General features: G+C 39.8%; 1 protein-coding gene and 1 pseudogene across 2 annotated transcripts; both read left to right on the top strand.

The window, feature by feature from the left end:
• The first annotated feature begins 5,072 nt into the window (after positions 1 to 5,072).
• On the top strand, positions 5,073 to 7,457 carry LOC137715881 (L-type lectin-domain containing receptor kinase IX.1). The gene has a single exon (XM_068455238.2). The coding sequence runs from the start codon at positions 5,260 to 5,262 to the stop codon at positions 7,366 to 7,368; it is 2,109 nt and encodes a 702-aa protein (XP_068311339.2). The 5' UTR covers positions 5,073 to 5,259; the 3' UTR covers positions 7,369 to 7,457.
• Positions 7,458 to 7,465: 8 nt separating this feature from the next.
• LOC137714084 (L-type lectin-domain containing receptor kinase IX.1 pseudogene) lies at positions 7,466 to 10,301 on the top strand (annotated as a pseudogene). The gene has a single exon (XR_015960524.1). The product of XR_015960524.1 is annotated as an L-type lectin-domain containing receptor kinase IX.1 pseudogene (transcript).
• Positions 10,302 to 15,770: the final 5,469 nt, after the last annotated feature.

The raw sequence follows: 15,770 nt of genomic DNA on the forward strand, positions 1-15,770 counted from the left end.
AAAGTCTTCTCTATGTGTTCTAGCCAGCGCTCTGCGCTCTCGGGTCCCTCACTGCCCTTAAACTTATCCAGCTTCAAGTTGTACATAGTCTCCAGAATAGTCCTCTGGGGAGGGCGCATCACTGCCTGAAGGGCTGTAGCAAAAGCTTCCCCCAACTGAGTAATATCGGGGAACATAGGCTCAGAAGAGCGACGGGGTTCCCGACGAGGCGGCATAGTTCTGACAGAAGACACCAAAATTATTAGAATACTCACAAGGACACAGGACTGCCAAACCTACGCTCTGATACCAAACTGACACACCCCGACCGAGATCGGAGCGTGCTGGCCGTCACTCAAAGGTGACGTAGCCATGTGCACGTGCGGAAGCTAGTAAGTAGTAAAAAAGGCATGAATAATTAAAACAAAACTAGCATACAAGTACTAAAATAAGTGCTAGTTAGTGCGATACAAATTCAGAGCAGGTCTAAAACAGTCCAAATAAAACGACAACAGTAGTACGCCCGAAGGCGACCCTACAATGTGGAGTGTCTGTCAGAACGCCGAAAAGCTCCCAAGGGAAACCACCGCAACGGTTAAGCAACTAGAACCTGGAGGGGCGCAAAACAAAAGCGTGAGTGGGCAAAAACAAAGCTCTTTGAAAACCATTTCATAAAATACATTCTAACCCCTCACCGTAAAACCTGTATACTTCCCAGAAAATAACCATATGTACGTATGTATAGATATGTCCAACATGCCCAAGGGTATGCCAATCATGCTCAAGATATGCCATGTCAAAACCTCGTAATGAAATGTATGTGCTCAGGTATGAATCCTATCAATAACATAACATCTGGCAGCCGGAGTCACCTAACGTGACCTGTACGGCTGCATATAGAGCTCAGTCTCAAACTCAACAACTGAACCTGCCCACGAGTCGGAACCACTCTATGTGGTCTGTACGACAGGCCTGGGTGTAATACATATATACGCTCTAGTGCTACGATCACGTGAAGGCTGTGCGAATAATCGCGGGTCACCTACGAGTCGGAACCACCTAAAGTGGTCTGTACGACAGGCCTATGCACCTAGCTTGGATCCAAGCTGAGCGTATGGTGCGGGAGGTGAACAACACGTGAAGGACTGTACCCTACTCTGGGCGGAAGCACTAACACCGGGGGTGCAGGTTATGAGCTCTCTAAGCATCTTTAAACACTATGTAGTGCAATCGTTAATTAATGCTTACCTGGCACTTACCTATGCCTCCACAGCACCCACACATAAATATATATGACATATGCATATGTATATGTATGCCACAATTAATGAATGCAAAGATGTATAAACGATAAATAATAAAGTGCATGGCATAAGGCAAATAACCCTTTTTAATTCAATTTCTGGGAATATAAATGTATATAGGTATATACGGAAAACAAAAGCCCACTCACTGGTATGTAGAAGGGTCGTAGCCCCCCTGTCTCGCGTGTGCACGCTCGTCCTCTGGGTACGTGTCACCTAGATGCGAAACAACTATAAAAACGTTAACTTTAAAGCACATAACCCTTTTCTCGTAATAATTTCTCATACATTGCTCAAAATGGACAAATGAATATACCAACGTGCTCTACACAACCTCAGGATCACAACCATATTTTTAAAATAATTTTTGGACCCCGCACGCGCCCCCACGCGCCAGCACAGGCACGGACCTACGCGCCCCCCACGCGCGGCCACGTGCCAGGCACACTGACGGTGTCAACAGACGCCGTCAGGAATATTCCGTCAAACTGACGGAATATTCCGTTAAATCTAACCGGATCCGTTAACGGCGTTAGGAATATTCCGTCAGAATTGACGGAATATTCCGTCGCCTTCTTCATTCGATCGCCGGCGACGTCGCCGGCGCCGGAAACTGGGAAAACCTGCAACTTAGGTTTTCTCGCTCATTTTTCATCCTTTTTTCGTGATTCTTGGACCAAATGAAAGCCCTAGACTAGAAGAACATGTCCCAACAAGTTTTAAGGGCTAAAACTAAGAGATTATACCTGTGCAAAATCTTCAAAACCGGCCAACTTCGAACAGGACGATCCCGACGTCCAATTTTGTCCAACGAAGCACTCCGAGGCTCCCTGGGACCTCACCAACACATCTACAAGCTTCAAAAGCCCAAAAACTCAATGTACAATTCTTGCATGAACAGTACTCAATTCGGCCATTGATGAAACGACGTGAAAACGAAGTGTTTCTCACCTGAAAAGGGTATGGCTGAGCTCGTCTCAACCTCACAAGTCGAATGGTGTAGTTGGTTCCTTCGATCTGCTACGGTTTAATGGTCCTTGGTTTGTGTCCGTACGTTTACAGGGGAAGTGGAAGCTCGGGGGAGAGAAAGAGAGACACAGGAGAGAGAGGTAGAGGGAAATGGAAGGGCAGAGAGTGTGCAGATGTGTGTGTGGCCCAACACATGCCACAACACACAAAACAACCCCACAACGTGACGAAAAACACACTAGGGGCAAAATTGTAATTCCACGCGTACGTGTTAATAATCCCGGGACGGGATGTCACAGAAACACAAGCATTATCCCTAAATAAATACTTCTCTTTTATCAAAAAGAGAGACCCGAACTTCAAACATCACTAAACATTACGAGGAGATGTAGCTCCTAATTAAGATAGTTAAAATGAATAGTTAAAATGAACAAACGTGACATGATTTTCAAGATGCTTCTCTCTTACCTCTTTGGTGCAATCTCCACACGTTTTTTAGATGACACAAATTACGGACAATTATGGATATACTCTTTCTCTATCTTTTTTGTAATCAATCTATTAGCCAATAGAGTTGCCAATTGGTTTGCTTAGTGTGTTAATCTAATGATGGTAGGTAATATCGTTTGATAAAAATAAAAAATAAAAAAAAGTAATATAGTTTGTTAAAACAAAAAATAAAAAAAAAACAAAAAGGGTAAAGTATAAAAAATTATCTCAATTATTGGTGTCACGATACTTTCATACCTCATCTTTTAAAATTGACAATGTCATACCTCATTTTTATAATTTAGTCCAATGTTATATCTTCCGTTACTTGACCGTTTATTTTTCAGTTAAATGCTGACGTGGCTTGATCCGGATCCCATTTTCTATTAAAAAATTAATAAATATTATTAAAAAACTAAAAAAAAATCATTTAATAATTTTTAAATATTAAAATAATAATAATATTAACATCCATGCCTTCTCAACGTCAATGCATTCGGACAACAAAACATAAACAAAAAATCAGCTGCCGTCCATTCGTTCCTTCAGTTTTCACATCAAACAATCCAAAACACATGTAGATAAATATATTATACACTCTTGAATTTAGATACTATTGTAGTTTCAACAAGACGTTGAATCCAAAAAAGTCCACTTGTAAAGTGTAAACAAAGCAAAATAAAATACGACAAAGTTCATTATTTTTGTAGTTTTGGCATGAACAGAACAGCTAGTCCAAAGGATATTTTCGACTCGAGTTCGGTGAAAACAATGACTGTGTGCTGTAAAAACACTCGTTTCTTGGTTTACAAGAAAAGATGATCGCTCTACTTATTAGTTGACAAGTAATGTGTAAAATGTCTCTACGTAAAGTTCGATACTACGGTTATCCCTTCCGCAAAGCTTCTACCCCTCCTCCTCCTCTTCCTTCTGACCTTCAATTACGACAGCTTCACCATTGGCAACACTGGTATATTTCTCGAGGGAGCAGCTTACACTAGTATATTAATGTTGTCCGTTGATGTTTTCCAATTCGTTCAATCAGACCGTAAAAAATTAAAAATAATGTGTGAAAAATAAAAGAGGTGTTTGGATAGCACCACTCTAACAATTTGCTGAGTGGCACTACAATCCAATCAAAATTTGTCATGTGGCAAGTCTTAAATATTATCTTTTATCATTATTTAATATTTATAATTTTTTTTCTACTAATTAATATCCACCATAAGATTAATTTAATGTTTTTTTTTCTTCTTTCTCTCCTTTTTATTCCTTCCCAAATTTTCCCTCCTGTACGTTAATGTTTTTCCATAGGAGTCTTCAGTTTCTTCTCTCTCTCACTTTTGTCATCATGTTAAGGATGGATAATCAAGTTGTCAAATGCAAATAGATTGCACCTTGTGAAAGTGAAGAATAACAAATAGACTGTGAAAAAGATCAACCTGATAATTTGGAGTTAGTCTGTAAGTTTGTATTTAGAGTTTGCAACAAAAAATTTCTAATCCTTACTGGAGAAACACAAATCACAACTCGGTGATATATAGAAGAGGATGAGCTCGGCATGACATGCTGGGCAATGAAATTTTGCTCATAGCGAAAAAAATGAATAAACAGCTTTTGTAAAAAAAAAAAATGAAGTATGTGTTTGGATTTTTCTTTTTTTTTTTTCATTTCATGATAGTTGGAGAAGATGAATTAGTTGTTTTTGCCCCATATTCTTATGAAGAAAGGAAACACAGAGGAGGAAGAAGACTGCATACGGCAGAGAAAATTGGAGAAGAAAAAATGAGAGGGAGGAGAAGAGGAAAAAAAATTGAAAAAAGGGACAAACAAATTGTGTAAAACATGAAGTCTGTGTTAGAATATATATATATATATATATATATATATATATATATATAACATATATTTTTCATTTCACGAAAGATGGAGAAGATGTTGTAATTTTGTTCCCATACTCTTATGAAGGAAGGAAAGGCACAGGGTTTGGGAGGAAGAGGGGTTGGAAAATTTGGTAAGGAAGGGGAGACAGAGGAGATCAAGGGAAAAATGAATCATTTTATGGTGTACATTAATTAGTAGAAAAATAATTATGAAAGTTTTTTTTTTTTAACAAATAATTGTGTGAGTCTTAAATATAAAAGAATGATAAAAGATGATATTTAAGACTTGTCAAGTGATGAGTTTTGACTGGATCGTAGTGCCACTCAGCAAAGTTTAGTGGCAAATAAAGCTCCACGCAAGTTTTTCTCCTAACGTATATTGTGTTTAATATTAATTATCTATATTATCTCAAAAAAAAAAAATTATTAAGTATGCATAATGGCACTAGAAACATTTGAAAATGGTCGATGACATTTCAGCAAAAGAAAACTTGCGCTACCGCTAAATTGGAGCAAGTCAAAGTATTTTGACTTGAATTGGTAAACAAAGGGGGCTGCTGAAAAAAAAATTAAACCATACAACTTGTGCTGTATTTTAAGATGATCCCAGTTTAATCTGTAAAAGCATTACAAACATGGTGGTTGTCCTTCTTCTCAAACTTCTCTTTTTTCAGCTACTCCCTTGTGCAACTCCGTTGTACTTCAACTTCCCCTCCTTCCCAAACGGCCTCACCACTTTATTTATCGAGGACTATGCTTTCGTCGACGGCGAGTCCCTCCGACTGACCAAAAGCACTGCCGGCGACCGACTGAACCAAAGCGTCGGCCGAGCCACCTACTCTCAACCCTTCCTCCTCCGCGAGAACGCCACCGGAAAACTCGCTGATTTCACCACAAACTTCACATTTTCCATCGACTCCGAAGGCAAAAAAGACTACGCCGACGGACTCGCCTTCTTTTTGGCGCCAAACGGGTCCTTACTCAACACCACAATAGGCCGTGGCGGCTCTCTAGGCCTCCCCGTCATAAACCCTCCAAATAAGGAGTCGACGAATCTGTACCCCTTTGTGGCAGTGGAGTTTGATATCTTCACGAATAACGTCGCTTCCGTCAAAGATCCTGTCGGCGATCATGTTGGTATTGACGTCAACTCTCTCAAGTCTAAAGTGACAAAGCCTTGGAATGGATCCATTACAACCGGAAGGGAAAATACTGCTTGGATTCGCTACGATTCTGGATCGAAAAATCTTAGTGTTGTTTACACTAGTTTTGAGAATGCTTCCCCTGTGCGGAGGAAGATTAGTTACATTGTTGACCTGAATGAGTACTTGCAGGGTTATGTTGTTGTTGGGTTCTCTGCCGCTACAGGGGATCTCACGTCTATACCTATGATCAAGACATGGAGTTTTAATTCTACAGAACTGCGCGATGAGCCGCTGCCAGTGGTTCCTGTGCCAGAGCCGAACCCCATTGTTGAGCCCGATCCGGGAAATGGGGTCAACGTCGGACTTGTTGTTGGGTTGGTTGTTGGTGGGTGTGTGCTTTTGGTTGGTGGGTTGGTTTTGGTTTGGTGCATTTGTTGGAGAAAGGGCAAAACAGGGGGAAGTAGTGATGATGAGGATCCTATGGTGAACGACTCGATCGATGAGGAATTCGAGAAGGGGACGGGCCCGAAGAAGTTTTCGTACAAGACATTGGCTCAATCCACGGGTAATTTCGATGAGGGAGAAAAGCTTGGAGAAGGAGGATTTGGTGGGGTTTATAGAGGGTTCATAAAGGACTTGGACTCGTATGTTGCTGTTAAGAGGGTGTCAAGTCGGTCTAGACAGGGGATGAAGGAGTACGCGGCAGAAGTAAGGATCATCAGTCGACTTAGGCATCGGAATCTGGTGCAACTAATCGGTTGGTGCCATGAAAAAGGAGAGCTCCTGCTTGTTTACGAGTTCATGTCCAACGGAAGCTTAGATTCCCATTTGTTCAAACCGAAAACCGTGTTACATTGGGAGGCAAGATACAGAATTGCTCAAGGCTTAGCATCCGGGTTGTTCTATCTACACGAAGAATGGGAGCAATGTGTGCTGCACAGGGATATTAAATCGAGCAATATCATGCTGGATTCGAATTTCAACGCCAAACTTGGGGATTTCGGATTAGCTCGACTTGTGGATCATGGAAAACAATCGCAAACCACGGTTCTGGCTGGAACCATGGGATACATGGCTCCGGAATGCGTTACCACAGGAAAGGCAAGCAAGGAAACAGATGTCTACAGCTTCGGAGTTGTAGCTTTGGAGATAGCTTGCGGGAGAAAACCCATTGATCCAAAGTTTGGAAGGACTCAAATTAACATGGTGGAGTGGGTTTGGGAACTTTATGGAGAAGGGAAAATCATTGAAGCAGCTGACCCTAAATTGTGTGGAGAGTTTGATGCGAAACAGATGGAGTGTTTGTTGATTGTTGGGCTGTGCTGTGCTCATCCGGATTACATGATGAGGCCTTCGATACTACAAACCATTCAAGTACTTAACTTCGAAGTTCCGTTGCCCATTCTCCCATCAAAGATGCCGGTGGCCAGCTACGTATCTCTTCCGGTATCATTTTCAATCTCGTCGAGTTACAATACTGATTTGGAAAGACGTCAGACAGAGTCTTCGGGTCATGGTTACAACACCAACTCCTCACAATTCACCTCATCTTCTGCATCCAATTCTTCTCCATCAGCCTCACTTTTGTATACAAGATGAATTTAATCTCGCTCTGTTATACAAATATATAAATTTGTGTGTAATACATATTTATTGTGAGCATCTTTAAGTAAATATGTTAGACGACATATATAGTTGTTACTTTGATGATAATGAACTTACCATCATGTCGTAATTATATGTTATACTCATAAATTTATAACGAGAGATTGCAAGAGGGAAAAGCAGTAAGTGAAAGAGTGGCTCTTTCAACCAGGGCATTCAGAAACGTACATGCCAAAATGCACAGAGAAAGAGCGTCAAAAGAAAAACCCAATACTCAAATATGACCACCAAGTTCAAACGACGACGTCCATGTCTTTTCAACGTCAATGCATTCGGTCAACAAAACATAAACAAAAAAGCAGCTGTCGTCCATTCGTTCCTTCACTGTTCGGCTGCCCGTCCATTCGTTCCTTCAGTTTTCACATCAAACAAACCAAAACACACGTAGATAAATATATTATACACTCTTGAATTTAGATACTATTGTAGTTTCAACAAGACAGGGAATCCAAAAAAGTCTACTTGTAAAGTGTAAACAATGCAAAATAAAATACAACAAAGTTCATTATTTTTGTAGTTTTGGAATGAAACAGAACCGTTGATCAGCTAGTCCAAGGATATTTTCAACTTGAGTTCGGCGAAAACAATGACTGTGCTGTAAAAACACTCGTTTCTTGGTTTACAAGAAAAGATGATCGCTCTACTTATTAGTTGACAAGTAATGTGCAAAATGTCTCTACATAAAGTTCGATACTATGGTTATCCCTTCCGCAAAGCTTCTACCCCTCCTCCTCCTCTTCCTTCTGTTTTTCCCTTCCGCATCTCCCTTGACCTTCAATTACGACAGCTTCACCATTGGAACCACTGGTATATTTCTCGAGGGAGCAGCTTACATAGATGAGCAACTCATCAAACTCACCAGAAGCGCCAGACAAAATAAAAATGTCGGCCGAGCCACCTACCATCAACCCTTCCTCCTCTGGGAAACCTCTACAGGAAAAATCGCTGATTTTAGCACACAGTTCACATTCATGATAGATTCAGGTCATGCCGACGGGATGGTATTTTTCATAGCTCCAAGTGGTTCCTTACTCAACATTCCAGCAGGAGGTGGTGGTCATCTTGGCCTACCCGTCGAGGAACAACCAGGAGACACCACAAGGACGCTGTATCCTTTTGTGGCCGTGGAGTTTGATATCTACAGGAATGAGCAGCCAGTAATCAGGGATCCGGTCGGTGATCATGTGGGCATTGACATCAACTCTCTCAAGTCTAACATTACCACTCCCTGGAATGGTGATATCAATGAAGGAAGACGAAACGATGCTTGGATTAGTTATAACTCCTGCTCAAAAAATCTGAGTGTTGCATTCACGAGTTTTCAAAATGGTACAAATGGTACTGAAGTGGAGGTGCTCAAATATCTTTCTTACATAATTGATTTGAAACAATACTTGCCAGATTGGGTAATTGTTGGGTTCTCTGCTGCAACCGGTCAAGATATTGCTGTTCATAAGATCGTTTCATGGAATTTCACTTCAACTGCTCTGGTTGACGACGATCCTACGCACAACAAACCAGAACCTATTGCACCATCCGGTGTTAAACCCGGGCCGGGAAAATCCAAAATGGGACTCCTGCTCGGGTTGGGTATTGCTGGGTCTCTAATCTTGTTTGCTGGGTTGGGTTTGGTTTGGTTCATGTATCGGAAGAAAAGCAAAGCAGTAGACGGACGTGATGAGGATCCCTTTCGTAATAAACTGATTGATAAAGAACTGGAAAATGTAACCGGCCCGAGGAAGTTTTCTTACCACGAGTTGGCTCAAGCGACCAGTAATTTTGAGGAGGGAAAGAAGCTGGGGGAGGGAGGATTTGGAGGTGTTTACAGAGGCTTCATAAAAGACTTAAACTTACAAGTTGCTGTTAAGAGGATATCCAGCGGATCTAAACAAGGGATGAAGGAGTACGCATCAGAAGTGCGGATCATTAGCAGACTTAGGCATCGGAATTTGGTGCAACTCATTGGGTGGTGCCATGAAAATAGAGAACTACTACTGGTTTATGAGTTCCTGCCAAACAGAAGTTTAGATTCCCATCTTTTTAAAGAAAATAGCTTGTTAAGTTGGCAGGTGAGATACAACATTGCCAAAGGGTTGGCCTCTGCGTTATTGTATCTACATGAAGAATGGGAACAATGTGTGCTTCACAGGGACATCAAGTCGAGCAATGTTATGCTGGATACAAACTTCAACGTGAAACTTGGGGACTTTGGGTTAGCTCGACTTGTAGACCATGGAGAACAGTCACTAACAACAATTGTGGCAGGAACCCGAGGCTACATGGCTCTAGAATATGTTACCACAGGAAGGTCTACCAAGGAATCAGATGTCTACAGCTTTGGAGTTGTTTCTTTGGAAATAGCTTGTGGGAGAAAACCCATCGATTTCAAATTAGAAAGTAGCCAAATCGAACTGGTGAAGTGGGTTTGGGGGCTCTACGAAGAAGGGAATGTTATTCAAGCAGCCGATCCAAAACTCTATGGTCATTTTGATGAGAAACAAATGGAGTGCTTGATGATTGTTGGGCTATGGTGTGCTCACCCGCAATATATATTCAGACCTTCAATTCAACAAGCGATTCAAGTGCTCAACTTCGAAGTTCCATTGCCCATTCTCCCATCAAAGATGCCGGTGGTGTCCTCTATTGCATTGGTCAGTGACAGTGACACTATCACTTCTGAAAGAGGTCAAACTGAGTCTTCAGGAACGCCCCATAGCCTCACAATCACCCCATCTTCTACAGAAAATTTTGTGACACCATCAACAACATTTCAAAGTGCACAATAACCCTAGGATAAACATATATTTCAATGTAAAACCGCATTCATTATCCAATACACCAAAGTAATGCAGACGGTGCACTTCAAATCAATTCCCATTTCCAATTTCTGTAGAGACAGCAAGGTCGAATCTAACATTATTAGTAGCAACTGTGTTTTCAATTGTAAGTTGTCAACATGCACAATAAAAGAGTAGCAAAATTTGTACCTGGTGATGAATGAAGAACTGAACTGTATCTTTTGCATTCAAAGAGGTTGGTCGGCTCATGAACGTTCAATTGTTGATCTTTCATCTTTTTAATTAAAGCTTAGTCCATACCGAAATTAATCAAACAAAATTGATCAAGATTCAAGACCCACATTGAAAAAAATGATCAAACAACCAAATTAAAAACAAAATTGAAAAAAAAAGGGTAGAGATAATGAGTTTTGCCTAAAATACCAGAAATCGTGGTTAGGCACCAGTTTTAGAATCTAGAAGTTCCCCGAATAGAGAGTGATGATGACACGTCCTAACCCCGATATCCCCAAATATCAAGGTAGGCATGTGCTGGCCAACACCCGAGGGTGACGAAGCCACCTTAAACACTCATATAACTAAAAATACATAATTAGAACGAATTAAATCAAAACAGAATCGTGTTCAGAGCATACAACTAAACAAGAATTAATATGGGAAGGCACAAACCGAGGAATGGGAGCTACACAGAGGAGGCTCAAAGATGCCTAACTGGAAGTGCCTGATGTTGGGATCGTGTGCCTCAATTCTAACTCCTGAGGGAGTGCAAAACAGAAAAGGTGAGTAGACCAAAGTTTATAAGAATACCAATAATACGAAAACCATTCTATTTATGAACATATTAACCCCCTGTTTTGAAAACACATATAATACTACATATAGTAAGTTTTCTGAAAACTCTAGCATGCACTGAAAAACATTTGTAAAACATGTATGTGTAAAACAATGCTCGGAGATGGTAGTAAAACCGCCCAAAGGCAAATTCGTAAATCTCGTCAACACTGTACTCTTTAGGGGTATCATAGTCGCCCAAAGGCAGTACTTATCCATCACCAAAGGTGAAGTTGTACGACACTGGGTTACACTAGTGAAGAAACATGGTAGGCCCCATCACCCGAACGTGAAGCTGTACGACTCCGGGTTACGCTGGAAAAGAAACATATAACATCACACACAGACACTAGCCGTGGCTAGTGAAGCTATCTGACACTACTTTCGGCAATGAAGCTGGGGTATATCATAATATCTCATCTCACTCCTCATTAACTGTGTCATATGGCCATAGACATCTATACCCATGTTGTGTGGATGTGTTGTATGATAACTCGCCAGATAAGCACCGAAAACATACCTAAAATCTCATATCAAATCACTAGAGCTCAAAAGCTCAAACCTCGTCTCATACATCCAAGTCATTCATATCCATAAATCCATGGAATCTCATATTCGTAAACCCGCAAAATAAATCATATTCAAAATCCATAGAAATTCATATACGAAATTCTAATATTTCATAACCTTTAGTAAAACGTAAATTTGATAAATCATAAATATTTCGTAAAGGTAATTTAAAGAAATCATAAATTCTCCGTAAGACATACTATAAAACATGCTCAATCATGAAATATGAAATGCATGCTAGGCTAATATTTTATAAAAATATGTAAGTTAAGAAGGGGTCCACTCACAGTATTCCATAGCCTAAAAGCCGCTTGAACAAGCGAGAATGGTGTCACTTTCCATTGATGCACCTAAACACATATAGAGCCCATTTAGTAAAACTCTATTAAAACAGTCGAATTTGGAAAAACATACAGTAGATTTGGAAGAAAGATGTCAAAATTAGCCTAGGAGGGGTCCCGACCAAAACTCGAAAAATCAACCCAAAGTCGGTCAACGATCAACGTTGACCAGAAAGTTAATGGTCGAGTCTAGATTAGGGTTAGTGGGTTGAGCCCATTCAGATTCCAGATTAAGCTTAGTCTGGGATAATGGGCTGAGTAATAGGTTAATAGATTTGGGCTTAGTTTTGGATTGGGTCTAGTTATAAGGCCCAAAGGTTTGGGCCAATTCTTGATGATGGGTCAGGTTTGACCCAATTAAACTCGCTGGTCATTGGACCCAACGAAGAAGAAGGTCAGATTTTGGCCGAGAAATTTCCCGAATCCGTTTGGCTTTGATTCACTTCCAAATCTCACCATTTAAGCACCAAAATAAAGCTACGAGGATGGAGATTCGAGTCATACCACTTTGACTTACGGCCGTGGCTGGAAGTTGGCCAAAAGATGTCTACAACCTCATGGTCCCTCGCCGGAAACTGGGAAGAAGTCACCTCGATGTCTCTTTGCAATCTTGTCATCCAAAATTATATAAACGCAACCATTAACCATCATGAGGATGAAAGGAAGAAGTTTAGAATGCCCCGAGGCTTACCTACGCTGTGAACGGTGAGATTCGCTAGAGATGCTAGTGGTCACAATGCCGCTGCACAGTGAGGTGAAGGATGAGTTTTGGAAGCGTTTTCCTTCGTCTCTAGGTTTGTAGAACTCACAGAGATGGTGAGGTTGTGACGATGGTGTCGGTGGAGCTCGTTGGAGGAGATGGCGAGTGGTGATGGTCTCGATACGTGTGGATGAGCTCGGAGAATGAGAGATGTAGATGAGATGAAATGGAACTGAAGGTTCAAGAGATTGGGGAAGAAAGGCACGAAAAAAAAAGAAGGTGGTGTTGTTCATCTGAGCTGCGAAGGTAGGTGGTAGTGTGCTCAGAGAGAATGGCAAAAAGGACAAGGCTTCCCGGGGAAAAGATGGAGAGAAATGAGGGAAAATTAGAGAGAAAGAGTTCTAGAGAGGGAATTGGGGGATGACACATGGCAGAAAGAGAAGTGGGGTGTAGGCCCCACGTGACAGAAATTATTAGAGAAATAGAAATATCTAGAATAGTGAATTGACTATTTTGCCCCTCAACTTCGTAGTTCCATAAAACGTTCATCGTAGCTCCAAATCCAATTCCGCTTACACCCACACATTTGTAGCGACGAGTGCTACGAGGATACGCCAAAAAATGGGTCTTATGTGACACGACAAAGTAGTAAACCAAAGTCAACATTTTTCGCCTCCAAGGGCATTTTCGTACTTTCACACATTAAAATTATAAAAACCGTAATAATTGGGGACAGGTCATTACAGATGAGAATGACGCAACCTATAACAATTGAAAGAAGGAAAGATGAAGTTTTTGTTATTTACCTTGTTTTTCCATTGATTAATTCAATCTAATAACTAGAAATAAAAAGGGAATTCATTATCACTTGGCATAATTAAGGAGAAAGAAGAGCTCTTTCAGATTGTACGCCTAGAATCTCCCCTAGTGCTTGTTTCTTGCAATGCAAGCAACCTGCTTCACAAAACGGATGGACCGACATTGTATGTGAGGCCGTTGTTGGATGTCATGGCAGAGGACTTGGTGACATTATTGAATTAGCGATTACGGAGTTGTATGTCAACTACAAAGCCTCCACTACCACTCCTACGGTGGATAACATGACACATCACGAAACTTAAAGGATTACAAACGTAATTCCTTGAAGAACCAATAGCATGGAATTCACCAGTTTTGAGAATAATCTCAGAGGTTGTATTTGATTAAAGATTGAATTGATTGAAAGATGATTACAATAGGAGCCATCCAATGGCTTAAATAACCTGATTACCACACTTGTAGTAACTCAAAGGCCTTAGGAAATTGAATGAAAGCAAAACGACATTAATCGAACGACAAATGAAACAAAAAGTTCGATTTTAATTATAGAATTTAAAATGCAATTTTGGAAGTCTAAATGACCTAAGATGGCCTTAAACACAACAAGCTCATGGTTTTCTACGAGTCACGTACTGCTCATGATTTTCTTCAAAATCAATATATTATACCTCAATTCTACCACCACAATATTATTTGTTGCTTTCTTTTTCAGAATTTGAAACATTTTATTTTATCCATCTTTATTCGTCCTAATTGTTTAATATATTGTCCTACATCATAACGGCACACAGTAACCAATTTGGGTATTGTACAGATTCCCATTCTCCTGCATCGGGGTTCATCATTTCGCAGGAAACAAAAATAAGAACAAATACACCAAATCCATCAATTTTTTTTCCGACAAATGAATATTTAGACCCAAATGATTACATAAAGAGAAAAAGATGAGAGGTCGTGAAAAGTACTTATGGTATATTAATTTGGAAGAAAAGAGATTGAGATGCCAGGCTTGAACATCCATGGATTTTAATGGTGAAAGGGAAGAATGATGTGTTGAGCTGGAGAGAGAGAGAGAGAGAGAGAGAGAGATTCATAACAAGAAAAAGGAAGGGTGTTCCTGAAAGATTACTAAACTATATTGGGTGTCTATAAAAAATGCGTGAGAGTAAATTGAGTGTATATAAAAATAAGGGTTTTCAGAGACAACGTGGGCTCAATCAAGAACCATGTAGAGACTGCCCTTAAACATGGAGCGTGATTGACCTCATTTGATCCAAAAAAAGGTCATGAATGTCATGATAGCTTCCAATCAATTGAATCAAATCAGAGACAGTGTCAATGGCATATCCAATCGGAACATCACCTCCATGTCCTCAGAACCGTCCATCAAATCCTCTTTTATGCATTGTTATGATCATCACCATCAAGTTGTGCTCTCTAGGCGTTGACAAAAGCTTTTTCAGAACCACCGGATTGATGGAAAGTCTGATTAATTTCGTCCAACATCAAGTCTTAATCAGTCACCCAATGTGGTGGAGGGTGCTTTGGAGAATTAAACTGATATGTAATTTTCTCATTTGCTCACAAATGACCATTTTTGTCCAAACATTTTTGTTTTTTCTTTTAGTAAAATATGTCTAAACGTCCTTGATTTGTGATGTGTCCGATTTACTTATTCCGTACTTACTAAAACAATTAAAAAGTTTACGAGTAATTAACCAAAATTAGAATTTAGGGGCGAATCAATATTGGGGCACATAAATGAATGGAACTTACTCTCTTTTTTTCTCAAGTGTGCCTGAGTAATCGACAATCATTAGTAAATACAAACTTATATTGTGTTTGGATGAGGAAAATAAACTTGTAATTTGGTTAAAAGTTAGAATTTATGAGACATGCACCAATTTCTTGGTTTGAATTCATAAACATAGAAATCTAGAATTTCCATATGGAAAAAAAAAAAAAAAACTTGAAATTTGGGATTTTCAATTCTTAAGTTTAAATTTCATATAAATATATGTCATTTTCCAATTTCTATGATAGAAAGTTTAAAAATAACAAATTTTGTATTCAATTTCATTGTTTTTTTAGGTTAACGAAACAAAGAAACTTACAAATTCTATAAAATAAAATCATGTCATTTCAATTTTTGTCATTTTAAAATTTCTTAGCAATCTTAAATTTCTTCTCCCAAACATATTGTTAGGATATTTAAGGGTCCATGAGTTGTTGATAATTTTTAATATGTTTAGTCCAATCTAAGCTACAATTTTCTTG

Source organism: Pyrus communis, chromosome 3 (assembly GCF_041283825.1).
Source record: "Pyrus communis isolate YQ-2024b chromosome 3, ASM4128382v1, whole genome shotgun sequence".
Taxonomy (NCBI): domain Eukaryota; kingdom Viridiplantae; phylum Streptophyta; class Magnoliopsida; order Rosales; family Rosaceae; genus Pyrus; species Pyrus communis.

Bases quoted from the DNA above. Each gene is read 5' to 3' on its own strand.
- LOC137715881 (XM_068455238.2), top strand. From the start codon at position 5,260: ATGGTGGTTGTCCTTCTTCTCAAACTTCTCTTTTTTCAGCTACTCCCT.